The sequence below is a fragment of the Natrix helvetica genome (genome assembly GCF_964273705.1).
Source record: "Natrix helvetica genome assembly, chromosome: 14".
Lineage (NCBI taxonomy): Eukaryota > Metazoa > Chordata > Lepidosauria > Squamata > Natricidae > Natrix > Natrix helvetica.
In genome coordinates this window covers 11,764,255-11,786,388 of record NC_138564.1, presented here as the reverse complement: position 1 = coordinate 11,786,388, position 22,134 = coordinate 11,764,255, and the positions used below count along the sequence as shown (strand labels likewise).

The 22,134-nt window shown below is 48.5% G+C and overlaps 1 protein-coding gene across 1 annotated transcript in view; it reads left to right on the top strand.

The window, feature by feature from the left end:
• Positions 1-640: 640 nt before the first annotated feature.
• Positions 641-22,134, top strand: part of GAS2L1 (growth arrest specific 2 like 1) — a 29,067-nt gene continuing 7,573 nt past the window's right edge. Inside the window, exons 1-4 of the mRNA XM_081966441.1 lie at positions 641-1,085; positions 5,080-5,757; positions 17,100-17,207; positions 20,307-20,403. Of these exons, the coding sequence (XP_081822567.1) occupies positions 5,104-5,757; positions 17,100-17,207; positions 20,307-20,403 (859 nt within the window). The 5' untranslated portion in view covers positions 641-1,085; positions 5,080-5,103. The remainder of the gene's footprint in view (positions 1,086-5,079; positions 5,758-17,099; positions 17,208-20,306; positions 20,404-22,134) is intronic.

Genomic DNA, 22,134 nt, shown 5'->3' with positions numbered 1-22,134 from the left:
AGGAAGCGGGGCGTGTTCGGCTCTTGATCCGGATGAGATCAAGGCGCCGGCCGCGGCGGGCGGAGGCGGAGGGGCTCCGGTTGGCGCAGGACCTGCCCAGCCTCGCGCTCGCCGCCTCGGGCACCGCAGGTACGCAGCGCCCCCGGCGAGGGCTGGCCGGGCGCAGCAGTCGGGATGCCCTCGGGGCGCCGGGCGTAAAGGCGCTGCTAGGCTTGCCTTCCTCCTCTTCCTTCTTTTCTCCTCCTCTTCTGCCCCCTCTTCCTCCTCATCCCCACTTCCTCCTCTCTCTCCTTCTCTCCTCTTCTTTACCTCCTCTTCCTCTCTCTCCTTCTCTCCTCCTCCCCTCTTCCTCTTCCTCCTCCTTTCCTCCTTTTCTTCCTCCTCTCCCTCCTTTTCTCCCTCCTCTCCTTCTTCCCCTCCTCCTTTTCTTCCTCCTGCTCTTCTCCCTCCTCTCCTCCTGCTCTTCTCCTTTTCTTCCTCCTGCTCTTCTCCCTCCTCTTCCTCTCTCCCCTTCTCTCCTCCTCTCCTCCCCTTCCTCATCCCCTCTTTCTCTTCCTCCTCCTCTTTTTCTTCCTCCTCTTCTCCTCCTCTTCTCCCTTCTCCTCTCACTCCTCCGCCTCTCCCTCCTTTTCTTCCTCCTGCTCTTCTCCCTCCTCCTCTCTCTCCTCCTTCTCTCCTCCTCCTGCCGGACTCCCAGCTCCACCTCTTCCTTCGCCTGGAGCCGCGGGATCCCCGGCCAGAGGCTGGCCAACTCAGCGCCAGCAGCAGCAGCAGCAGCCCCGCCTCGGCTCGGCTGCCTCCCATCCGTCTGGCTCGCTCTAAGCGCTTGGCGCTCCTCCAGGACCCCGGCCGGCTCTCCCCCCTCCCCGCCGCGCAGCCTCGGCTCTCCAGCCCAGCGCCGCCTCCAGGATCCCGGGCAGAGGAAGAGGAGGAGAGCCCCGCACGTGGGCCAGGCGGAAGGGAGCCGCGATGCCGGACCGGCCGGGCTGAGCCGGCGGCGGGCAAGCCGGGCATGAGGCGCGGGGAGGATCCGGCCCGCCTGCCCTGAGCCGCCCCGGAAAGAGCCGCCCGCGATGGCCGCGCAGGTGAGTCCCCCTGCGGCGCATCTTTCGGGGAGGAAGGTTGCGCCCCTCTCGGCTTTTTCAGCTGCGCAGCGATTTCAGCGGGGAAACTGCGGCGGCCGCGGGGATGACTTGCAGGTGGGAACGGTGCCCATGGCGGGTCCTGGCCTCTCCGCTCCCCGCATCCCCCGGTAAGGCGAGGGGAGGGGTTCTTTCTGGAGAGGCGCCGGTGGGCAGGCCATGGGTCAGGGTTGGAACTGGGGGCAGGGAAGCCGGGAACCATGGGCATCGGAGTCCCTGGAGGAGAGACCCGTGGAGATCTTCTGGCAGGGTGGCCCGGGAACCATGGGCATCGGAGTCCCTGGAGGAGAGAGCCTTGGGGCTTTTCTGGCAGGGAAGTCCGAGAACCATGGGCATCAGAGTCCCTAGGGTAATGGTAGGGAAGCCCGGGAACCATGGGCATTGGAGTCCCTGGGGTAATGGCAGGGAAACCCGGGAACCATGGGCATTGGGGTCCCTGGGGTAATGGCAGGGAAGTCCGGGAACCATGGGCATCGGAGTCCCTGGGGTAATGGCAGGGAAGCCCGGGAACCATGGGCATCGGAGTCCCTGGGGTAATGGCAGGGAAGCCCGGGAACCATGGGCATCAGAGTCCCTGGGGTAATGGCAGGGAAGCCCGGGAACCATGGGCATCAGAGTCCCTAGGGTAATGGTAGGGAAGCCCGGGAACCATGGGCATTGGAGTCCCTGGGGTAATGGCAGGGAAACCCGGGAACCATGGGCATTGGGGTCCCTGGGGTAATGGCAGGGAAGTCCGGGAACCATGGGCATCGGAGTCCCTGGGGTAATGGCAGGGAAGCCCGGGAACCATGGGCATCGGAGTCCCTGGGGTAATGGCAGGGAAGCCCGGGAACCATGGGCATCAGAGTCCCTGGGGTAATGGCAGGGAAGTCCGAGAACCATGGGCATCAGAGTCCCTAGGGTAATGGTAGGGAAGCCCGGGAACCATGGGCATTGGAGTCCCTGGGGTAATGGCAGGGAAACCCGGGAACCATGGGCATTGGGGTCCCTGGGGTAATGGCAGGGAAGTCCGGGAACCATGGGCATCGGAGTCCCTGGGGTAATGGCAGGGAAGCCCGGGAACCATGGGCATCGGAGTCCCTGGGGTAATGGCAGGGAAGCCCGGGAACCATGGGCATCGGAGTCCCTGGGGTAATGGCAGGGAAGCCCGGGAACCATGGGCATCAGAGTCCCTGGGGTAATGGCAGGGAAGCCCGGGAACCATGGGCATCAGAGTCCCTAGGGTAATGGTAGGGAAGTCCGGGAACCATGGGCATTGGGAGTCCCAATAACTGGAACTCCAATGCCCATGATCCCCAGGCTGTCCTGCCAGAAGACCTCCAAGACTTTCTCTCCTCCAACCGCCCCCCCTCCTGCGTCCCAACCCGACGCCTTCTCCCACTTCTGGCTGCCACGTTTGCTTTGGAAGATGGCAGGTGACGCCGGAGGTTGCGCCCTGTCTGTCGGCCTGTCTGTCAGCCCCTCTCTGCCTCCCCACCCCACCCCTCTCCCACCCCCTGTCTTCCCGAAGGGTATCCGACCCCGAGAATGGGCTGGGGGGGGGGGGCTAAAGTCACCGGGATCCCGCGCAGCGGATCAGAAAGACGTGGGAGAATCGGAGCGATGCGGAGGCCAAGTTGGTGCGGGGCGCTGTTTAGTCGGCAATAACCGAAGTGGGAATGCGCCCCCACCTCCCACCGCCCCTCTTCTGTCCACCACCCTCCCCTCCCTTGCCTGGAGGATGCCTGCTTTCCCTCTCTCGCCAGGGCTCTAATTTTGTGAGAAAGGGGGCATTAACCCTTCCCTGCCCCCCCTCCGAAACTCCGACTCCCTCCTTTCTCTTTGATTGAAGGGGGGGCTGCCATTTAAGCATCTTCATTGTATTTATTTCCATGTCTTTGTTTTGTCAAGCGTGCATAAGATAATAGATATAAGTGCAGACCAGATTAGGAATACACGAAATGGATACCAATACAAGGGAATTATTAGGACAGGGACGGCTAGGCACCCTGGTGCCCTTATTCACGACCTCTTAGGAATGGGGGTGAGGTCGTAGACAGTCCAAGGTTAAAGTTTGGGGGAAGAAAGCACAGGGTCAGGTGCTGCATTCCAGGCATTCACCATTCTATAAAGTGAGACTAGAACTCCCAGTCTCCTGATGATTGGCTCGAAGTCACCATACTGTATAGGGTCTCCTGCTTGAGCAGGGGGTTGGACTAGAACAGCGGTCACCAACGGGGGTCCGCGAGAAAATTGTGGGGGTCCGCAGAAAAATTATTTGCATTTTTACATTGCACTAAATCAGGGGTCCTCAAACTGCGGCCCCTGGGATGGATGCGTGCAAAGAACGCTTGTGTTGCTGCAGAGAGTCTCCCCCTTCGGGGTCTTTTTGTGGGGGTCGGAGGGGGTCAGAAATTCCGACTTGGGGTCTGCTTCGGCCTCCTGGTGGGGGGCTTTGGGCGAAGGCTGGAGGGAAGGGCCGCTGGTGGGGAAGAGCCGGAGGGCCTCGTTCCAGTGGGACTGCATCATGGCCTGGAACTGGCTGACCATCTCAGCCCGCTGAGCCTCCAGGCACTGCTCCCTGGCCTTGCACTCCCTCAGGTCCTCCCTCTGCTTGGAAAGCCTATGCTCCTAGTCCTCAGTGAGGTGCTTCTGCTGAGCCTCCTTCTCAGTCAGATCCAATTTGAACTGAGCTGTTTTGCCAACTCTTTCTTCATGGGGGCTACTTAGCTCCAGCAACTGCTTCCTATTGGGGCCCTAAGGAGCCCGGGTGGGCAGGCGAAGAGTGGCGAGTAGAGTAGAGTAGAGTAGAGTAGAGTAGAGTAGAGTAGAGTAGGTGCCCCTCGACGTGAGTGACATTGAGTTGGCCATGCCCACCCAGCCACATGACCACCTAGCCACACCCAGCCAGCCGGTCATTAGTCAGATCAGGTTAATAATACAATAGCAGAGTTGGAAGGGACCTTGTAGGTCTTGTAGTCCAACCCCCAGCCTGGGCAGGAAACCCTATACCATTTCAGACAAATGGCTATCCAACATCTTCTTAAAGACTTCCAGTGTTGGGACATTCACAATTTCTGGAGTCAGGTGGTCTGTGAGATTTAAAATTATGAATTTAGTGGTCCCTGAGATCCGAAAGGTTGGTGACTCCTGGACTAGATGACCTCCAAGGTCCCATCCAATTTTTGTTATTTGTCACCAGCCTACTGGGAAAGTTGCAAATAGTCATCCCTTGATCCCTGCATAAATGGGGAAGCTTTGGGGTAGAAAAAAGGGGTAGAAAATCGATAGAGCAACAACTGTCCCCTTTTGAGACCTCTATCCGTCAATCAACTCAGAGAAATCCTCAAGCCCTGGGGACACGTAGTAGAAAAACAGGAGCTTCTTGGGTGGAGATGTCTTGGGCACAACGTCTGCTTATTTAAGCTGGCAACCAACCAGATGTCTGGCGGCACCTCTTCCGAGTAGCACATTTTTATGAAAAGGTGTGTGCGTTTGCGAGCATAACATGTGTTACTCTGAAGAAGAGCTCACCTGACTCCTGCTGGTTTCATTCACGCAGGGAGCTGATCTCTGTCCTAAAAGAAATGAGATGGACCATCCCGGAAGATAAATAGAATAAAACAGAACAATAGAGTGAGGAGGGATCTTGGAGGTCTTCTAGTCCAATCCTGCTCAAGCAGGAGACCCTAGACCATTCTAGACAAGTGGATGTCCAGTCTTCTTCTTCAAAACCTCCAGTGATGGAGCACTCACAACATCTGGTGGCAAGCTGTTCCACTGGTTATTACTCCTCACTGTCAGGAAATTCCTCCTCAGTTCTAGGTTGCTTCTCTCCTTGATTAGTTTCCATCCTTGGCTTCTTGTAAGCTGTGTTCGATACAGACTTCTCAGCTCCATTGTGAAGGACTAATGCAGTGAGTCCATGCTGATATCTCCCTTCCTCTCTGCCCCACAGTGACTACTCCCAAGACCTTGAACAATGGCCGACCCTAGTAACATCCAGTCCGCGGCTTCTAAGAGCATCCGTCCATTCCGTTCCAGCGAGGACTATCTCTACGCCATGAAGGAGGACCTGGCGGAGTGGCTGAACACCCTTTACGATCTGGAGGTCCAGGTGGAGAACTTCATGGACGCCCTGGAGACGGGCTACGACCTCTGCCAGCATGCCAACAACGTCAACCGGATCGCGCTGGAGTTCCAACAGTCGAACCCGGAAGCCGCCTCCCACATGCGGATCCCTCAGAAGGAGGTCATCTTCCAAGCGAAGAACGTGGTCCCCGGCTCGTTCATCGCTCGGGACAACATCTCCAACTTCATCCAGTGGTGCCGTCAGGAGCTGGGCATCCAGGACGTGGTGATGTTCGAAACCAACGACTTGGTGTTGAAGAAGAACGAGAAGAATTTCGTCCTGTGTCTGCTGGAGGTAGCCCGAAAGGGCTCCAAGTTTGGCATGCTGGCTCCCATGCTGATCCAGATGGAAGAGGAGATCGAGGAGGAGATGAGGGACCAGGGGGCCCGTGGGGAGCTGAAGAAAGAGCAGGCAATCCGAGATTTGGGGCCCAACAAGTCTCCCGCATACCTGAACAAAACACAACGGATAGCCTTGTGTGACCTCAAGAACCTGGACGAGCTGGTGAGTTTTTGCGCTCTGCTGGACTGTTGGTTTTATTGATTGATTGAACATAGTTGCATCTTCCCTTCCCCATCAGCTTCCTAAGACAGTATTTCAAGCTTCCTCTATCATTCAGAAGAGCAGAGAATAACAAGAGTTGGAAGGGACCTTGGAGGTCTTCTAGTCCAGCCCCCTGCTTAGGCAGGAAACCCCATCCCATTTCAGACTAAGGGTGGTCCAATCTCTTCTTAAAAGCCTCCAGTGATGTAGCATCCCCAACCTCAAGTCGTTCTGCTGATTAATTGTCCTCGCTGTTAGGAAATTTCTCCTTAGTTCTAAGTTGCTTCTCTCCTTGATTAGTTTCCATCCATTGTTTCTTGTCCTGCCTTCAGGTGCTTTGGAGAATAGCTTGACCCCCTCTTCTTTGAGATATTGGAACCCTGCTATCACGTCACCCCTAGTCCTTCTTTTCATTAAACTAGGGTAAAGGTTCCCCTCGCACATATGTGCTAGTCGTTCCTGACTCTAGGGGGCGATGCTCATCTCAGTTTCTAAGCCAAAGAGCCAGCCTTGTCCGAAGACGTCTCCGTGGTCATGTGGCTGGCTAGACTACCTCCTTTGGTTTAATATTAACCCAGTTTGCTGAAGGTGGATGGGAAATAGTAAAGTGAGATAGGACAATACCAGACTTAGCTTTTAAGTAATTTAGAGCTTTAATTGTTCTGAGAAGAGCTTTTCAAGTTGTGATTTGGAGCCTCTTTAAATATTTAGTTCAGTCAACATTTGATTGTCTTGGATGTGTCTTTTGCCAAAATGTGTTTGTTTTTGGCTGCTTTTCTCTTGCGTCGTTTTTATGCCTTTTTAGAATAGAATGGAATAGAATAGAATAGAATAGAATAGAATAGAATAGAATAGAATAGAAATAGGATTCTTTATTGGCCAAGCGTGATTGGACACACAAGGGATTTGTCTTTGGTGCAGATGCTCTCAGTGTACATAAAAAGACAAGATACATCCATCAAGAATCATAAGGTACAACACTTAATAATAGTCATAGGCTACAAATAAGCAATCAAATAATATTAGGAAACAATCAAAGTAAATCGTAAGGATACAAGCAACAGAGTTACGGTCATAAGTGGGAGGAGATGAGTGATAGGAACGATGAGAAGATTTATAGTAATAGTAATGCAGTCTTAGTGAATAGTTTGACAGTGTTGTGGGTATTACTTGTTAAGCAGATTGATGGCATTTGGAAAAAACCTGTCCTTGTGTCTCATTGTCTTGGTGTGCAGAGCTCTATAGCGTCATTTTGAGGGTAGGAGTTGAAATAATTTATGTCCAGGATGCGAGGGGTCTGTAAATATTTTCCCAGCCCTCTTTTTGACTCATGCAGTGTGCAGGCCCTCAATGGAAGACAGGTTAGTAGCCATTGCTTTTTCTGCCGTTCTGATTCTCCTCTGAAGTCCGTGTCTGTCTTGTTGGGTTGCAGAGCCAAACTAGACAGTTATAGAGGTGCAGATGAGAGGCTCAACGATTCCTCTGTAGAACAGAATCAGCAGCTCCTTGGGCAGTTTGAGCTTCCTGAGTTGGTGCATCTTTTTATTAGATCTGCAGACTCCTTAATCTCTTTCTCCAACATACATTTATATATAAAACCCCATCTATACAAATAACCCTCGCTACACGACTTTATTTTATTGGTGGGAATCGTTCTTCTATTCTGTTTTTTAAAGTAGGTTACTGTGATTGACAGCTAACAATGGGCCAGGGTTAGCCCCTGCTCATGGGAGCCTCTGTTAAAATGTGACATTAAAAGGGGGAAATTAGATGAACTCAGACAGACATTCTTCATTATGCAGTTTTATGGGAGAGCCAGCCAAACAGTGCCAGTGGGATGTCGAAGCACTCATTAGTTAGCAACATGAATAAATGAACCCAAGCCAAATTCAGCATATTGTCGTGTCAGACTTATCCTGATCCGTGTTTTGCCTCTGCGGGCTTCTTGTCACACCTGTCATTTGCATAGTTTGACTTTATCTAAAAAAGGAAGCCGTTGCAAAAATGAAATGGGAGAGAGGATAAATACAGATTCACAGAGTTGAAAGGGACCTTGTAGGTCATCTAGTCCAACCCTCCGCCCAAGCAGGAGACTCTACACCATTTCTGACAGATGGTTGTCCAGTCTCTTCTTGAAAGCCTCCAGGGATGAAGCTCCCACAACTTCCGAAGGCAACTTCTGTTCCATGGGTTGATTGTTCTCCCTGTCCGAAAATTCCTCCTTATTTCCCCTCTCCTTGATCAGTTTCCATCCATTATTCCTTGTCTGGCCTTTGGGTGCTTTGGAGAATAGCTTGACCCCCTCCTCTCTGTGGCAGCCCCTCAAATATTGGAAGATTGCTCTCCTGTCTCCCCTGGTCCTTCTCTTCACTAGACTAGCCATGCCCAGTTCCTGCAACCGTTCTTCGTATGTTTTTGTCTCCATTCCTTTTAATCATCATAGATAGATTCAGATTATAACAAAGTTGGAAGGGACCTTTGTCATCTAGTCCAACCCCTTCTGCCCAAGCAGGAGACCTAACACCATTTCTGACAAATGGCAGTCCGGTCTCTCCTTGAAAGTCTCCAGGGGTGAAGCTCCCACAACTTCTGAAGGCAACTTCTGTTCCATGGGTTGACTGTTCTCACTGTCAGAAAAAAACTATCCTTATTTCCAGATTGAATCTCTCCTTGGTCACTTTCCATCCATTGTCCCTTGTCTGGCCTTTGGGTGCTTTGGAAAATAGCTCTTCCTCTCTGCGGCAGCCCCTCAAATATTAGTCCTTTTCTTCCCTTGACTAGCCATACCCAGTTCCTGCAACCATTCATCGTACGTTTTAGCCTCCAGTCCCCTCATCATCCTGGTTGCTCTTCTCTGCACTTTTTCTAGAGTCTCAACTCTAGAAAAAGAGTCTCAACATCTTTTTAATAGTGTGGTGACCAAAACTGGATGCAGGCTTCTAGGTGTGGTCTTAAGGAATTAGGGATGGGAGGAAATTAGTCTCTTTTGCAGCATATAAAATACTTATTGTTCCTTCTGAATGCTGCCCTGTGTCTTTGAAAAGCCCATGTTTATTTACCGTAGGTTTTATTTTATTTGTATAGGGTTCCCTTGTGTTTTTTTTTTCATGGAAGTTGCTAGTTTAAACCACAAGTTGTTTTGGCCACTGGAGAAAAGGTTGGGATGTTGTTTCCATCACCAAAATGTCACTTTTCCATCTTCTTCTCCACCCATGTCAACAAGTAGACATCCAGCCCATAATTTTGAGACCGAAATAGAAAATAACAGAGCCATTCAGTAGTTATTCTTCGCGTGGACAAATGTCCCTGCGTAGCTGAAAGGCAAATATATATATGTAGGAGGAGGAAGACGGAAAATGAGAAACAAATCAGGACACACTGAAGGGGGGGAGGGAAACGTGGTGTGTAGGAAAGTTACACTGTGGTTGTAAGACGTCCTTGTTCTGCCACCATGGTCTGTTTTAGAGGTTTCCTATAAGTCTACCTGAATTTAGCTTGTCTAGCCAATCGCAAAGTTGTGTGAATGCAGCCACTCTTGTAAAAATAGGTTTCCAGATTAACAGAGTTGGAAGGGACCTTGTAGGTCATCTAGTCCAACCCCCTACCCCAGCAGGATGCCTTATACCATTTCTGATGGATCTTTTCTTGAAAGCCTCCAGGGATGAAGCTCCCACAACTTCCGAAGGCAACTTCTGTTCCATGGGTTGATTGTTTTCCCTGTCAGGAAATTCCTCCTTATTTCCAGGTTGAATCTCTCCTTGTTCAGTTTCCATCCATTATTCCTTGTCTGGACCGGGTGCTTTGGACAATAACTTGACCCCCTTCTCTCTGTGGCAGCCCCTGAGATATTGGAAGACTGCTATCGTGTCTCCCCTGGTCCTCCTCTTCACTAGACTAGCCATGCCCAGTTCCTGCAACCATTCATCGTAGGTTTTAGCCTCCAGTCCCCTAATCATCTTGGTTGCTCTTCTCTGCACTCTTTCTAGAGTCTCAACCTCTTTTTTCTAGTGTGGTGACCAAAACTGGATACAGTACTCTAAGTGTGGTCTTAAAGAATTATGGGTGGGGGAAATTAGTCTCTTCTTCAGCACAGAAAATACTTATTGTTCCTTCTGAATACTTCCCTGTATCTTTGACTAAAAAGCCCATATTTATTTAGGTTTTATTTTATTTGTGTAGGGTTCCCTTATTTTTAGCTTGACCCCCTCCATTCTGTGGGAGCCCCTCAAATATTGGAAAACTGCTCTCCTGGCTCCCCTGGTCCTTCTCTTCACTAGACTAGCCATGCCCAGTTCCTGCAACCGTTCATCGTATGTTTTCGTCTCCAGGCCTTTGACCATCATAGTTAGATTCAGATTAACAGAGTTGGAAGGGACCTTGTAGGTCATCTAGTCCAACCCCCTGCCCAAGCAGGAGACCCTACACCGTTTCTGACAGATGGCAGTCCAGTCTCTTCTTGAAAGCCTCCAGTGATGAAGCTCCCATAACCTCCGAAGGCAACTTCTGTTCCATGGGTTGATTCTTCTCACTGTCAGAAAAAATTCTCCTTATTTCCAGGTTGAATCTCTCCTTGGTCAGTTTCCATCCATTGTTGGCAAATTGGCAAATTGGCAAATATTGGAAGATGCTATCATGTCAAATATTGGAAGATGCTATCATGTCAAATATTGGAAGATGCTATCCTGTCTCCCTTGGTCCTTCTCTATACTAGACTCGCCATGCCCAGTTCCTGCAACCATCCATCATGTAAAGAAATAATTCTGGGAAGGAATCCAGATGAGGCAGGTTCAATATGGGGATTTATAGCTTCCTCCAACATACCTCTTTAATTGCCCACAATGCCCTTCTGTCACCATCTCATCTTCTGCACCTGAAGGGGGAAACACGCCAAAATAGCATGGCACAAACTTGATGAAATCACTTTTTAAGCCTCCTGGCTAATTGTGGTTTTGTTAGAAGGTTGCGTGAGTCAGCTGACACTTCTCTTTCCTTGGCCCATCCTGGATAAATTGCTGTCCTTATGTTTAGGTGTGTTCTCAGGGCTTTTATGTTTTTTGCCAGTGCGTAAAACTCAACCCCGAGGTGCGACACACCCAGGGTGCAAAAGCAGACAAACACTTGAAGATGGAAACAGTGGTATTGTCATGTCAAGGGAAGCCTTTTTAAGACTATTCGTAGGTAGTTTTGATTGCAAAATCTATTGGCCAATCTATTGGCCGGGCGGAAGAGAAATGATTCACGGATGTACGCGTCGTGTTTTTAAATCTTTTAATGGGATCTCGAACAGGGAGAGGAAAAGTTGACACCTTTTTGGGTGGGTAGGATTTGCTTGCCTACATCAACCAAGTCCATCTGCAATGGAAATGAGGATGAGGAAGGATAAGAAACTGCTCGTTCTGCAAAAGTTTGGACACAGGCATTCCATAAGTGGGCAAGTCCTTCAACGCCCATCTGTAGAATTCCGATTCTGCAAATCGAGGCAAATATCCATTTTGCTGCACTTAGGCCTCGACTTATGGCGGCAATTCCTGTTGTTAAGTGAATCACCGCAGTGATTAAGTTAGTGAGCAGTCATCGGGGGTAGGCGCAAAGAAGAGGGAGTCAAGCCGTACTCCAAAGCACCTGAGGGCAGGACAAGAAATAAGGAGAGAAACAATAGGCTCTTTCCTGCTTGAGCAGGGGGCTGGACTGGAAGACCTCCAAGGTCCCTTGCAACTCTTGTTATTCTGTAAGGATCTCGTGCTTGAGCAGGGGGCTGGACTAGAAGACCTCCAAGGTCCCGTCCAACTCTGTTATTCTGCTCTGTTCATGAAGACAAGAAAAGCTGCTTGTATTTGAAAGAAGGAAGAATGCGAGGAAACTTGGAAAGCTGGGCTCCAGATCCAGCGGAGTTTTTCCACCTCAGCTCGTCTGAAAAATCATCCACCCCACCCCACCCCCACCCCTCCGAGGGCTGGTTGGGACTTGGCGCTATTTGACTTCACACTGGGGCTGCAATGCAACATTGCTCGCTGTTCATTCATCTGTCTCTCTCTGTGGGTCTCTCTTCTAAGCAACCGAGGGTAAATAAACTTGCTCTCCAACTTTGGCTCAATGCTTTCCAGAGCAATGCCCGGGGCAAAGGAGGAAAAGTCCAAAGAGGTCTGAAGTGTGTGCGTGTGTGTGTGTGTGTTTGTGTGTGTGTGTGTGTGTGTGAGAGAGAGAGAGAGAGAGACAGAGACAGAGACAGACAGACAGAGTAAGAGAGAAGCTAAAGAATGATGAGAAAAAGAGAGAGAGAAGATAAAGAATGATGAGAGAAAGAGAGAGAGAGAGAAAGAGAGAGACACACACAAAGAATGATGAGAGAGAGAAAGAGAGAGAGGGAGAGACAGAGAGACAGAGGAGATAAAGAATGATGAGAGAGAGAGAAAGAGAGGGACACAGAGAGAGAAAGAGAGAAAGACACACAAAGAATGATGAGAGAGAAAAAGAGAGAGAGAGAGAGACAGAGAGTGAGAGGAGATAAAGAATGATGAGAGAGAGAGAAAAAGAGAGAGGGGGAGATAAAGAATGATGAGAGAGAGAAAAAAGAGAGAGAGAGACAGAGAGAGAGGAGATAAAGAATGATGAGAGAGAGAGAAAGAGAGACACACAAAAAGAATGATGAGAGAAAAAGAGAAAGAAAGAGAGAAAGGAGATAAAGAATGAGGAGAGAGAGAGACACACACATACACTCAGAGAGACAGACCTCAACTCCCAGAATTCCCTAGCCAGCATGCCTTAAGAAGCATGGACTTCAACTCCCAGAATTCTAAGCATGCAGACCATGGGATTCTGGGAGTTGAAGTCCACTCCACTTAAAATTCCCCAGGTTGAAAACAAGTCCAGACCCAACCCAATCGTGCTTAATTCCCCAACTTGGGCACGGTTGGCAGGAAGAGCTTTTTCCAGTGAGCCTGTCTGGTGAGGACAGATTAAGCTTAACATTCCCTTGTAATTTCCAATTCCTTCCCTGCCCTGATTCCTTACTAAAACTGCAGCTGGCAGATGGGCGACCTCTTTCTTGCGTGCCAACGCGCCCGGCCTCGCCTCCCGACTCCCAGGAGCTCCCCGTGATCCGATGCCAACCAAGAATTGTCTGGTCTTGGAGATGACCCTGCTCTGCAAATAGACAGCCATCTGCCAATTTCCTAAACCCGCTGGATTTAAATTCTTTTTAGAGGATCTTTTAATTTGCTTCTTTATTACAGAGAGGGCAAATACCAGGTTTATCCCTAGGAAGACGGCTCAGGCACATTAATTAAAGCAGGGTGCTGTCATTCAAGTTTGTTGGATTCTGCTCAGAATACAGAATAACAGAGTTGGAAGGGACCTTGGAGGTCATCTAGTCCAACCCCAGACAAACAGGAAACCCTACATTATTTCTGACAGATAGCAGTCCAGTCTCTTCTTGAAAGCTTCCAGGGATGAAGCTCCCACAACTTCCAAAGGCAACTTCTGTTCCATGGGTGGATTGCTCTCCTTGTCCGAAAATTCCTCCTTATTTCCAGGTTGAATCTCTCCTTGGTCAGTTTCCATCCATTGTTCCTTCTTTGGCCTTCGGGTGCTTTCAAAAATAGCTTGCCCCCCTCTTCTCTGTGGCAGCCCCTCAAATATTGGAAGTCTGCTCTCCTGTCTCTCCTGATCCTTCACTAGACTAGCCATGCCCAGTTCCTGCAACCATTCTTCGTATGTTTTCATCTCCATTTCTTTGATCATCATAGATAGATTCAGATTATAACAGAGTTGGAAGGGGACCTTTTAGGTCATCTAGTCCAACCCCCTCTGCCCAAGCAGGAGACCTAATGGGAAACAGGAGGCAGGAAGAAATCTGAGCCAGTGTTAGGGTGTCTCAGGTTAAAAAGTCTGAATTGATTTATATTAGTAATTTTCAAACTTACCCAGTTTAAAAAGTGTGGACATCAACTCCCAGAATTCCCCAGCCAGCCAACCAAAATGACAAGAAAGAAAGACCAAGTGGCCTTTTGGGAAATATCCTTTTGGGGACACACTGAATCAAGCAGTTCCGATATCTCAGGGGCTGCCCCAAAGAAGAGGGAGTCAAACTATTCTCCAAAGTACCTTCAGGCAGGATAAGAAGCAATGGGTGGAAACTAATCAAGGAGAGAAGCAACTTAGAACTGAGGAGAAATTTTGTGACAGTGAGAACAATTAATCAGTGGAACTCCTTGCCTCCAGAAGTTGTGAATGCCCCAACACTGGAAGTCTTTAAGAAGATGTTGGATAGCCATTTGTCTGAAGTGGTGTAGGGTTTTCCTGCCTAAGCAGGGGGTTGGACTAGAAGACCTCCAAGGTCCCTTCCAGCTCTGTTATTCTGTATTAAGGACCCTGAGGTTTTGTCTTGGCACCCGAGGGGTCTGAAATTGGGACCAGACAATTCAGAGGATTTTCTCTCTGCCTTCTTCTCTCTCCCCCCCTCCTCTCCCGCCTCTTCTGCGCGTAGACCGAAGGGGATAGCTTGTTGCGTGTCGGCGGATGAGTTTTAAGATGAATGTACTTTCCACCAGCTGAATTGTTTGGAAATGGATGCCTTAGCATTTTTTTCTGCCTCGTAAGAACCCGGCTGACTGCCCAACACTTTGCTTTTATGGGCATGGGTTAAACTGGGCAGGAAACTGGGAACACCCTCGCTCACTTCCTCTCTCTTTCGGTGGGAAAGAAACGCCTGGTAGACCAACTCAAGCCACCCCAGGTGCCCTTTGCCCAGGGACTCTGCAGGGACAAACGGTTTTCCCGTTGGGGATGCTGGACTTGGTTGGCAATGGCTGAAGGTGGCAGAAGAGCGAGAAGAAGATCTTGGCATCTCCCTTGAGGGCTCCTTGGTGCTGTCTGAGCTTGGTGGTTTTCTTGCAAATGTTTCATGACCCAAACTTTGTAACAGCATCAGAACCAAGCACCAAGGACCCCACAGTCCTTCCCCTCCCGCCTCCTCCTCTCTGCAAACCCCTCTCCCTTGTAGCACGGGTGGTGTTACCTAGTTGGGTGATGGAACGTCTGCAAGAAACCTACCAAGCTCAGAGAGCACCAAGGAGCCCACAGTCCTCCTCCTCTTCTTCCTCTTCTTTCTCCTCCTCCCTGCAAATCCCACTCCTTCTAGCACTGATGATGTTACCTAGTTGGGTCATGAAACATCCGCAATAAACCCACCAAGCTCAGAGAGTACCAAAGTCCCCACAGTCCTCCTCCTTCTCCTCCTCCTCCTCCTCCTCCTCCTCCTCCTCCTCCTCCTCCTCCTCCTCCTCCTCCTCCTCCTCTTCTTCTTCTTCTTCTTCTTCTTCTTCCTCCTCCTCCTCCTCCCTGCAAACCCCTCTCCCTTCTAGCACTGTTGATGTTCCCTTGTTGGGTCATGAAATGTCCCCAAGAAAACTACCAAGCTCACAGAGCACCAAAGATGCCTCATTTCAACCCTCAGCTGCAAATATTTTCCTTTACTGGTCTCCCAGAATTCCACGCTGGGTCGGGATTTCTGGGAGTTGAAGTCCACACACGTCTTAAAGCTGACAAGGTTTTAAAAATACAGATTTTAGGACCACATGTTTGAACTGGACTTTGGATTTCTCCCTCCGCCCGAACTAAATATTCTTGGATCAACCCAGCCTGTTTTTTTTTTTCCCCCTCTTGTTTTGGGCATCTCTGAATGCACCAAATGTGGAAAAATTAAATTGCTTTCTTTCCTTTCTCTCTTTCAAATGAACAAGGAGGGGAAAAAACTTTTTCTTTGCTTTCTGTTTCCTCTGCTAATAAAACAGGCTTGGAAAATTCCGCTGATCAATTTTGTTCCCATCCAAAGGGAGGGAAAAAGGGAAGGGAAAAAATAGGGAAATTGTTCCTTTTCCTCCCGTGGGAACTTTCTTTTCTCCTTTGTGCCTGCTTTCAAAAACAATGACCTCATTTCCCCCCACGTCTCCAGGTAGTTTTAGGGAGGCAGAACTAATAAAACCCAATAATTGAATCCTGGAATTGGCAAAGAGGAGAGAACAAGCATATGTAAAACGCTAGAAGTAGCCAATAACCACAAATTTGGGATTTGCAGCCACGGGGCCTATTGGAAAGACACTTTTGAACAAGCAACGTTCATTAAGCAATCGATAATTGAGGGAGCAAATATTATCACAAGGTGTTTTCATGCTTGCCGTTATTATTACGGACGAATGCAGAGACCGAAGGTGACACCCTGGGAAAAAAATAATAATAATGAACTTGTGGTTTATGGGCTTGGAGATTAGAAGAGCAGATAATGGGAAGGAGGAAGCGATGATGTCACCTTAGAGAGAGAGAGGGAGGATGACAGACGTATAAATGCATTTAGAAGTGCCGTAAAAAAATTAAAAGATTAAAAGTCACTTCAATACCTCTGTTTCTGTTTCTTTTTCTTCCTTACCAACCTTTTCTCTATATTCTTTTTTTTTTTGCTTGCTTCTCACTCTCTGGACTTTAACAAATTGGTATTGATTTATTCTGTTAATTAAAAAAAAATTTTTTTTTTAAAAAAAAGTTGACAATCTATGGAGAAACTTGTACAGGTAGTCCTCGACTTACGGCCCAAAACTGAGGACAACATTTTGGTTGCTGAGCGAGACATTGGTTCAGTGAGTCCCCCCCTCCCCGTTTTACGATCTTTCTCGTCACGGCAGTTGCTACGTGAGTTTACCGTTGGGTTGTTATAAGCGAATCTGGCGGGTCGGAAAGTTACAGAAGGGGAACGTGTGACCCCGGAGACCGTCATAACTATGAGTGCCCATTTTGATCCCGTGACCATGGGGATGCTGTAATGGTTATAAGTGTGAAAAACGGTCTAGTCCTTCCTTCCTTCCTTCCTTCCTTCCTTCCTTCCTTCCTTCCTTCCTTCCTTCCTTCCTTCCTTCATTCCTTCCTTCTTCCATCCATCCATCCATCCATCCATCTATGGTGCACAGTGGTTAGAAAGCAGTATTACAGGCTAACTCTGCTCACAGCCAGGAGTTTGATCCTGACCGGCTCAAGATTGACTCAGTCTTCCGTCCTTCCGAGGTCGGTAAAATGAGGACCATAGATTGTTGGGGGCAATAAGCGGACTCTGTAAACCACTTAGAGAGGGCTGGAAAGCACCGTGAAGCGGTCTATAAATCTTAAGGGCTTTTGCTAAGTCGCTTTTTATCAGCGTCGATGACACTTTGAACAAACCGTTGTAAGTCAAGCACTACTTGTGGTTGGACAGACTATTTGATGCCTGATTTAACCGATTAACTTAATTTTCCTCTGTTTGTTTTCCTTTCTTTCAGGTGAGAGAAATCCTGGGCCATTGTACCTGCCCGTCCCAGTTCCCCATGGTCAAAGTCTCGGAGGGCAAATACCAAGTCGGAGACTCCAACGCGCTCATCTTCGTCCGAGTAAGAGCGTCTGCAATTTTAAAAAACCAACTTTGGGATTCCTAGAGAGATGAAGACAGGAGAATCTGAGATTTTCTTCCATGCTTCCTCCTTTGTTAGTTCGAAGTCGTGTCCGACTCAACGTTCCTTCAGGCCTCTCTGTCCTCTACCATCCTCCAGAGTCCGTTTAAGCTCACGCCGACTGCTTCGGTGACTCCATCCAGCCACCTCCTTCTCTGCCGTCCCCTTCTTCTTCTTTTGCCCTCCATCGTTCCCAGCATGAGGCTCTTCTCCAGTGAGTCCTTCTTCCTTCTCATTAGGTGGCCAAAGTCTTTGAGTTTCCTCTTCAGGATCTGGCCTTCTAAAGAGCAGGCAGGGTTGATCTCCTCTAGGACTGACTGGTTGGATGGCCTTGCAGTCCAAGGGACTCAATGCAGGAGTCTTCTTCTCCAGCACCAGAGTTCAAAGGTCTCCATTCTTTGGCGCTCAGCCTTCCTTATGGTCCAACTTTCACAGCCATCCATTACGACTGTGAAAACCACAGCCTTGACTAGATGCACTAAAAATCCTATATTTATTTTTTTTAAAAAATATGCTTTGTCCTATATTTTTATAAATAATTTTTTAAAAATAAAATCCTATACTTTATTGGGGGGGGGGGGTGGAATCTAAATATTTTTGTTATAAATGTAGGCTTTTTTAATTAAACAAAAAACATGGCATGGGCCTGGAGGGGGGGGGGTGGAAATAGGGCGGCAGCTGTGCTCATTTTCACATGACCGAAGAAGAGCAGCAGGAAACAGATGTTTCTAGCCAAGCATCTGCAGAAGGTTAATCAACCCTTTTTGCAAAATGCCTCCTTCATTATGTGGCTGTTGGAGCCACCCAGCAATTCAAATCCACGGCAAAGAGAGACTCGTTCCAGCTGTCTTAGGAGGGAAGGGGGGGGGCGGAGGGGCATTCTGTATTTATGCCACACTGCCTGCCCCCTTCATCCCCACCCCCGAAAATAAAACCCTTCAGAATTAGAAGGTTTTCTTCCAGAAATATACAACATTGGCAAAAAGAAAAAAAAGATAGCCACGCAAACCAGAGTGGGGCAAAGAAGTGAGCTGAGGGTCTGGGGCAAGCATTACCAGCCACGTCAGAGCCACGGATCATCTGACACAGATTTATTTAAGCCGTGGGGGGGGGGCGCAGACTAGGGCAGGGAACCGGGGTTGACCCGGAGCAAATGGGGAGAAATCAGGCCAGGGCTGAAATGCTTGATCCTTGGACGGACTTCAAAAGCTCTGCCTTATTCGTGGCCTGAGTCTCGGGGTCAGCTCTCTCTTCTGTTTTTGCAAAAATAAATAAATCCATTGCTGGCGTCTTTCTTCAATCTTTGCAGCCCGGCAAAGTAAAAAAAAAAAAGGTGGTTTTTTTGCTTCATTTCATTTCCTTCATTTTATTTATATATATTTACTTCTCCCCCCCTGCAAAGCTCTCGAAGTGGGATTCGTTAAGACGCACGCAAGCATGCCCTGGGAAGGGCCATCTTGGAAATTAAGCCTGGCAGGCTGTGGACGAGAGGAGTTGTAGTCCAGCCCATCTGGCCAGGGCCAGAAGATGGATGATGGGGTCCTTGGCGTTTTTTGAGCTGGGTGGTTTTCTTGCAGGTATTTCCTTCGCACTGATGATGTTACCTAGTAGGGTGACGAAATGTCTGCAAGAAAGTTCAGAGACACCAAGGACCCCTCAGTTCTCCCCCTCCTCTTCCTCATCCCCACCTTTCTAGTCCTGATGAGGTTACTTAGTAGGGTAATGAAACGTCTTCAAGGAAATCACGAAGCTCAGAGAGCATCAAGGACCACCCAGTTCTTTTCTTCTTCTCCTCCTCCTCCTCCTCCTCCTCCTCCTCCTCCTCCTCCTCCTCCTCCTCCTCCTCCTCCTCCTCCTCCTCCTCCTCCTCCTCCTCCTCCTCCTCCTCCTCCTCCTCCTCCTCCTGCAAGATCCAGGAGGCTGGGCCATTGCTTCAACAGCTTCTTTTATCCTCTCTCTCTCTGCTTCCCTTTCAGATTAAATTTTCTAAGCCTTTAAGATCCAAGTGAAATTTGCAGGGTGGAAGGAAGAGGAGGCAGCTCCCGGGTTTTGAACGACAAATTCTCATTCATTACGATGCCAGTTTTTTGGGGGGGGTTGTTATTTTTTCCCCCTGCAATTTTAAGGAGGGCCCCAAAACCATCCCTGAAGCCTCAGTGAGAAAAAAGCTAGGATAAAAATAAAGTCATCATGTAAGATAATCTCCTGGCCTTTCATGTTATTCCAAGTGGGATTGATGTCCTGTTGCAGGGTGCTTAATGATAGAGCTGGCTTTTTAAGAGACGTTTAAGCCACCAGCTGCTGCTGCTTGATAGCGTGTGCCAGCTGAGCGAGGGCAAGCTCTAAAATGGAAAGATTTGGGGCCGTTCTTGTCTGTTTAAAGAAAAGAACCGGAATTGCAATCTTTATCCTTTTAGGTTTCGCAATGAAACCCTATGATTTCCCTTGGCAAGGAGTTCCAAAGTCGATATGCAGCCATTGGGGGAAAAATGTTCTACAAATAGTCTTAGAATGGAATGGAATAGAATAGAATAGAAATGGAAATGGAAATGGAAATGGAATAGGAATGGAATGGGAATGGGAATTGGAAATGGAATAGGAAATGGGATAGGAATAGAATAAAATAGAATAGAATAGAATTGGAAATGGAAATGGAATAGGAATAGGAATAGGAATAGGAATAGAATAGGATATCAGAGTTGGAAGGGACCTTGGAGTTCTTTTAGACTTTCCCTTATACTGAGATATAATAGAACATGTTATCATTGCTATGTATACACAAAACTTAGAAGTTGAAAAACCACGATTATTTATATTTAAATGGTAAAATCATTATCAGAACTGCATGCAAAGTGTAGTGACCCAGACAATATACTGTTCCCCAAGCCCTTTGGGATGTCAAAGAAAAAAAATCATAAATAAAATTAGGTATACAAAAAAAAAAAAAAAAGATTGGGTAAAACCGGACTTGTTCCAGCGCTCAAAGCAACCTCCAAATGGTGTCATTGGACGATGCTATTTTCATTCATGTCTTCCCAGGTTCTCCGCAGTCATGTGATGGTGCGCGTAGGAGGGGGCTGGGACACATTGGAGCATTACCTGGATAAACATGATCCGTGCCGATGCACCTCCGTCTGTAAGTACCCTGGGGAGGGAGAGGGGGCTTGGCGTCAGAAAAGGCACATGAGTGTCATGTATGAAGACTCAGGACCATGGCTAAGCAAGATGTTGTGAATTTCGCCCCCTTTTCACGAACTTTTCTTGCCACGGTTGTTAAATGAATCACGATATCACAAGAATCTAGTCAACACCGTAATCCTTGGTGTTAGATAAAAGCCGTAAAGGAATTCAATAGGGATTGGATTGGGGTCTGTTTGTGGCAATGTAAAGATTCTATTTTGATTCCTCTCTTGATTCCGCCCGTCTGTCCTTCATCCTACACCAAGTGGAGAAAGCTGAGAATGTGTCTTCCACCACGTTGTAGTAGTGGATGAGTACCCAAGACTATACTTGACCTTTGGATGATGCATCAGTAGGGACCCTACTGCAGAAAGAAGGAGGAGAAGAATAGAATAGAGCTGGAAGGGACCTGGGAGGTCTTCTAGCCCAACCCCCTGTTCAGGCTGGAAGCCCTTTACCATTCCAGGCAAATGACTGTCCAATCTCTTCTTAAAAACCTCCGGTGATGAAGCGCCCACGATTTCTAGTGGCAAGCTGTTCCACTGGTTCATTGTTCCCACTATTAGGAAGTTTCTCCTTCATTCCAAGTTGCTTCTCTCCTTGATCCGTTTCCATCCACTGCTTCTTGCCTTCTGGTGCTTCGGAGAATACATTGCCCCCCCCTCCCTTCTTTGGGGCAGCCCCTCAAATACTGGAAGAATGCTATCATGTCACCCCTAATTCTAATCCTAATAAGGAAAGACACAGAACCGAAACTGGGTGGAATTTATGTAATCTTATCTTAGATGAGCTAATTCCATTTTATGGCAACGCTACCTTGACAGAAACTTGCCGGTGTGAAAGTCCAGCCCTTCCCTGGCCACCTTTACAGCCCGAGAAACTAAGGGAGGGTCTCCCTTCTGAACTTCTTGCCCCCACCCTTCTCGCCCCTACTTATTTCATATCTCTGTTTAATTGCTTTTTGAAAGGGGAGGGGGCTCAATCGTAGAGAAATGGCTTCCCCTCCACTTTCTGGATCGTCTTTGACATACAATAATACAATAGCAGAGTTGGAAGGGACCTTGGAGGTCTTCTAGTCCAACCCCCTGCCTAGGCAGTAAACCCTATACCGTGGACATCCCAGGCTTCCCTATAGCTCTGGAATCTCTCAGTGGTCTCCCTTCCATGTACCGGCAGTTCCAGTTCTGCTCAAAGTGTTGAGTTCAGCTAAGATCCCTAAAGCTAAATCTCCAATGAGCTTTGAGATCAAGGTCAATAGCTTTGAGGGCTGGGAGCGACTGGCGGTGAAGCACATCAGGCTGGGCTCTGAGTTCAAATGCTACCACTCTGTGCCTGATGCTACCTCAAACCGATAGGGGATCTGGACGTCAGCAGCAAAAGGGAAAGTTGTTTTGAAAAATCTCCTTACAGACCCAAAAAGCCCGTGTAAAATTCCGTAAAGTGCTGTAATTTTAAGAGTGCCCGGGTGTGAAAAAGAGCCTGACTTATGCTCTCTCATGTATCCCCCAAGGAGTTAACTGGAAGCTTCCTGTGAGAAGGCGGCAACAGGAAACAATATTAATCTCCCCCCAAAAATGACATAATTAAAAAGTGGCCTCCAGCTTGGAGAATCCAGCAGGATGTTGGTTGAGTTGCAGCATTGCAATGGCGCCCCCTGGTGGCTTGTATCCCTCAGCCATTTGTTGCT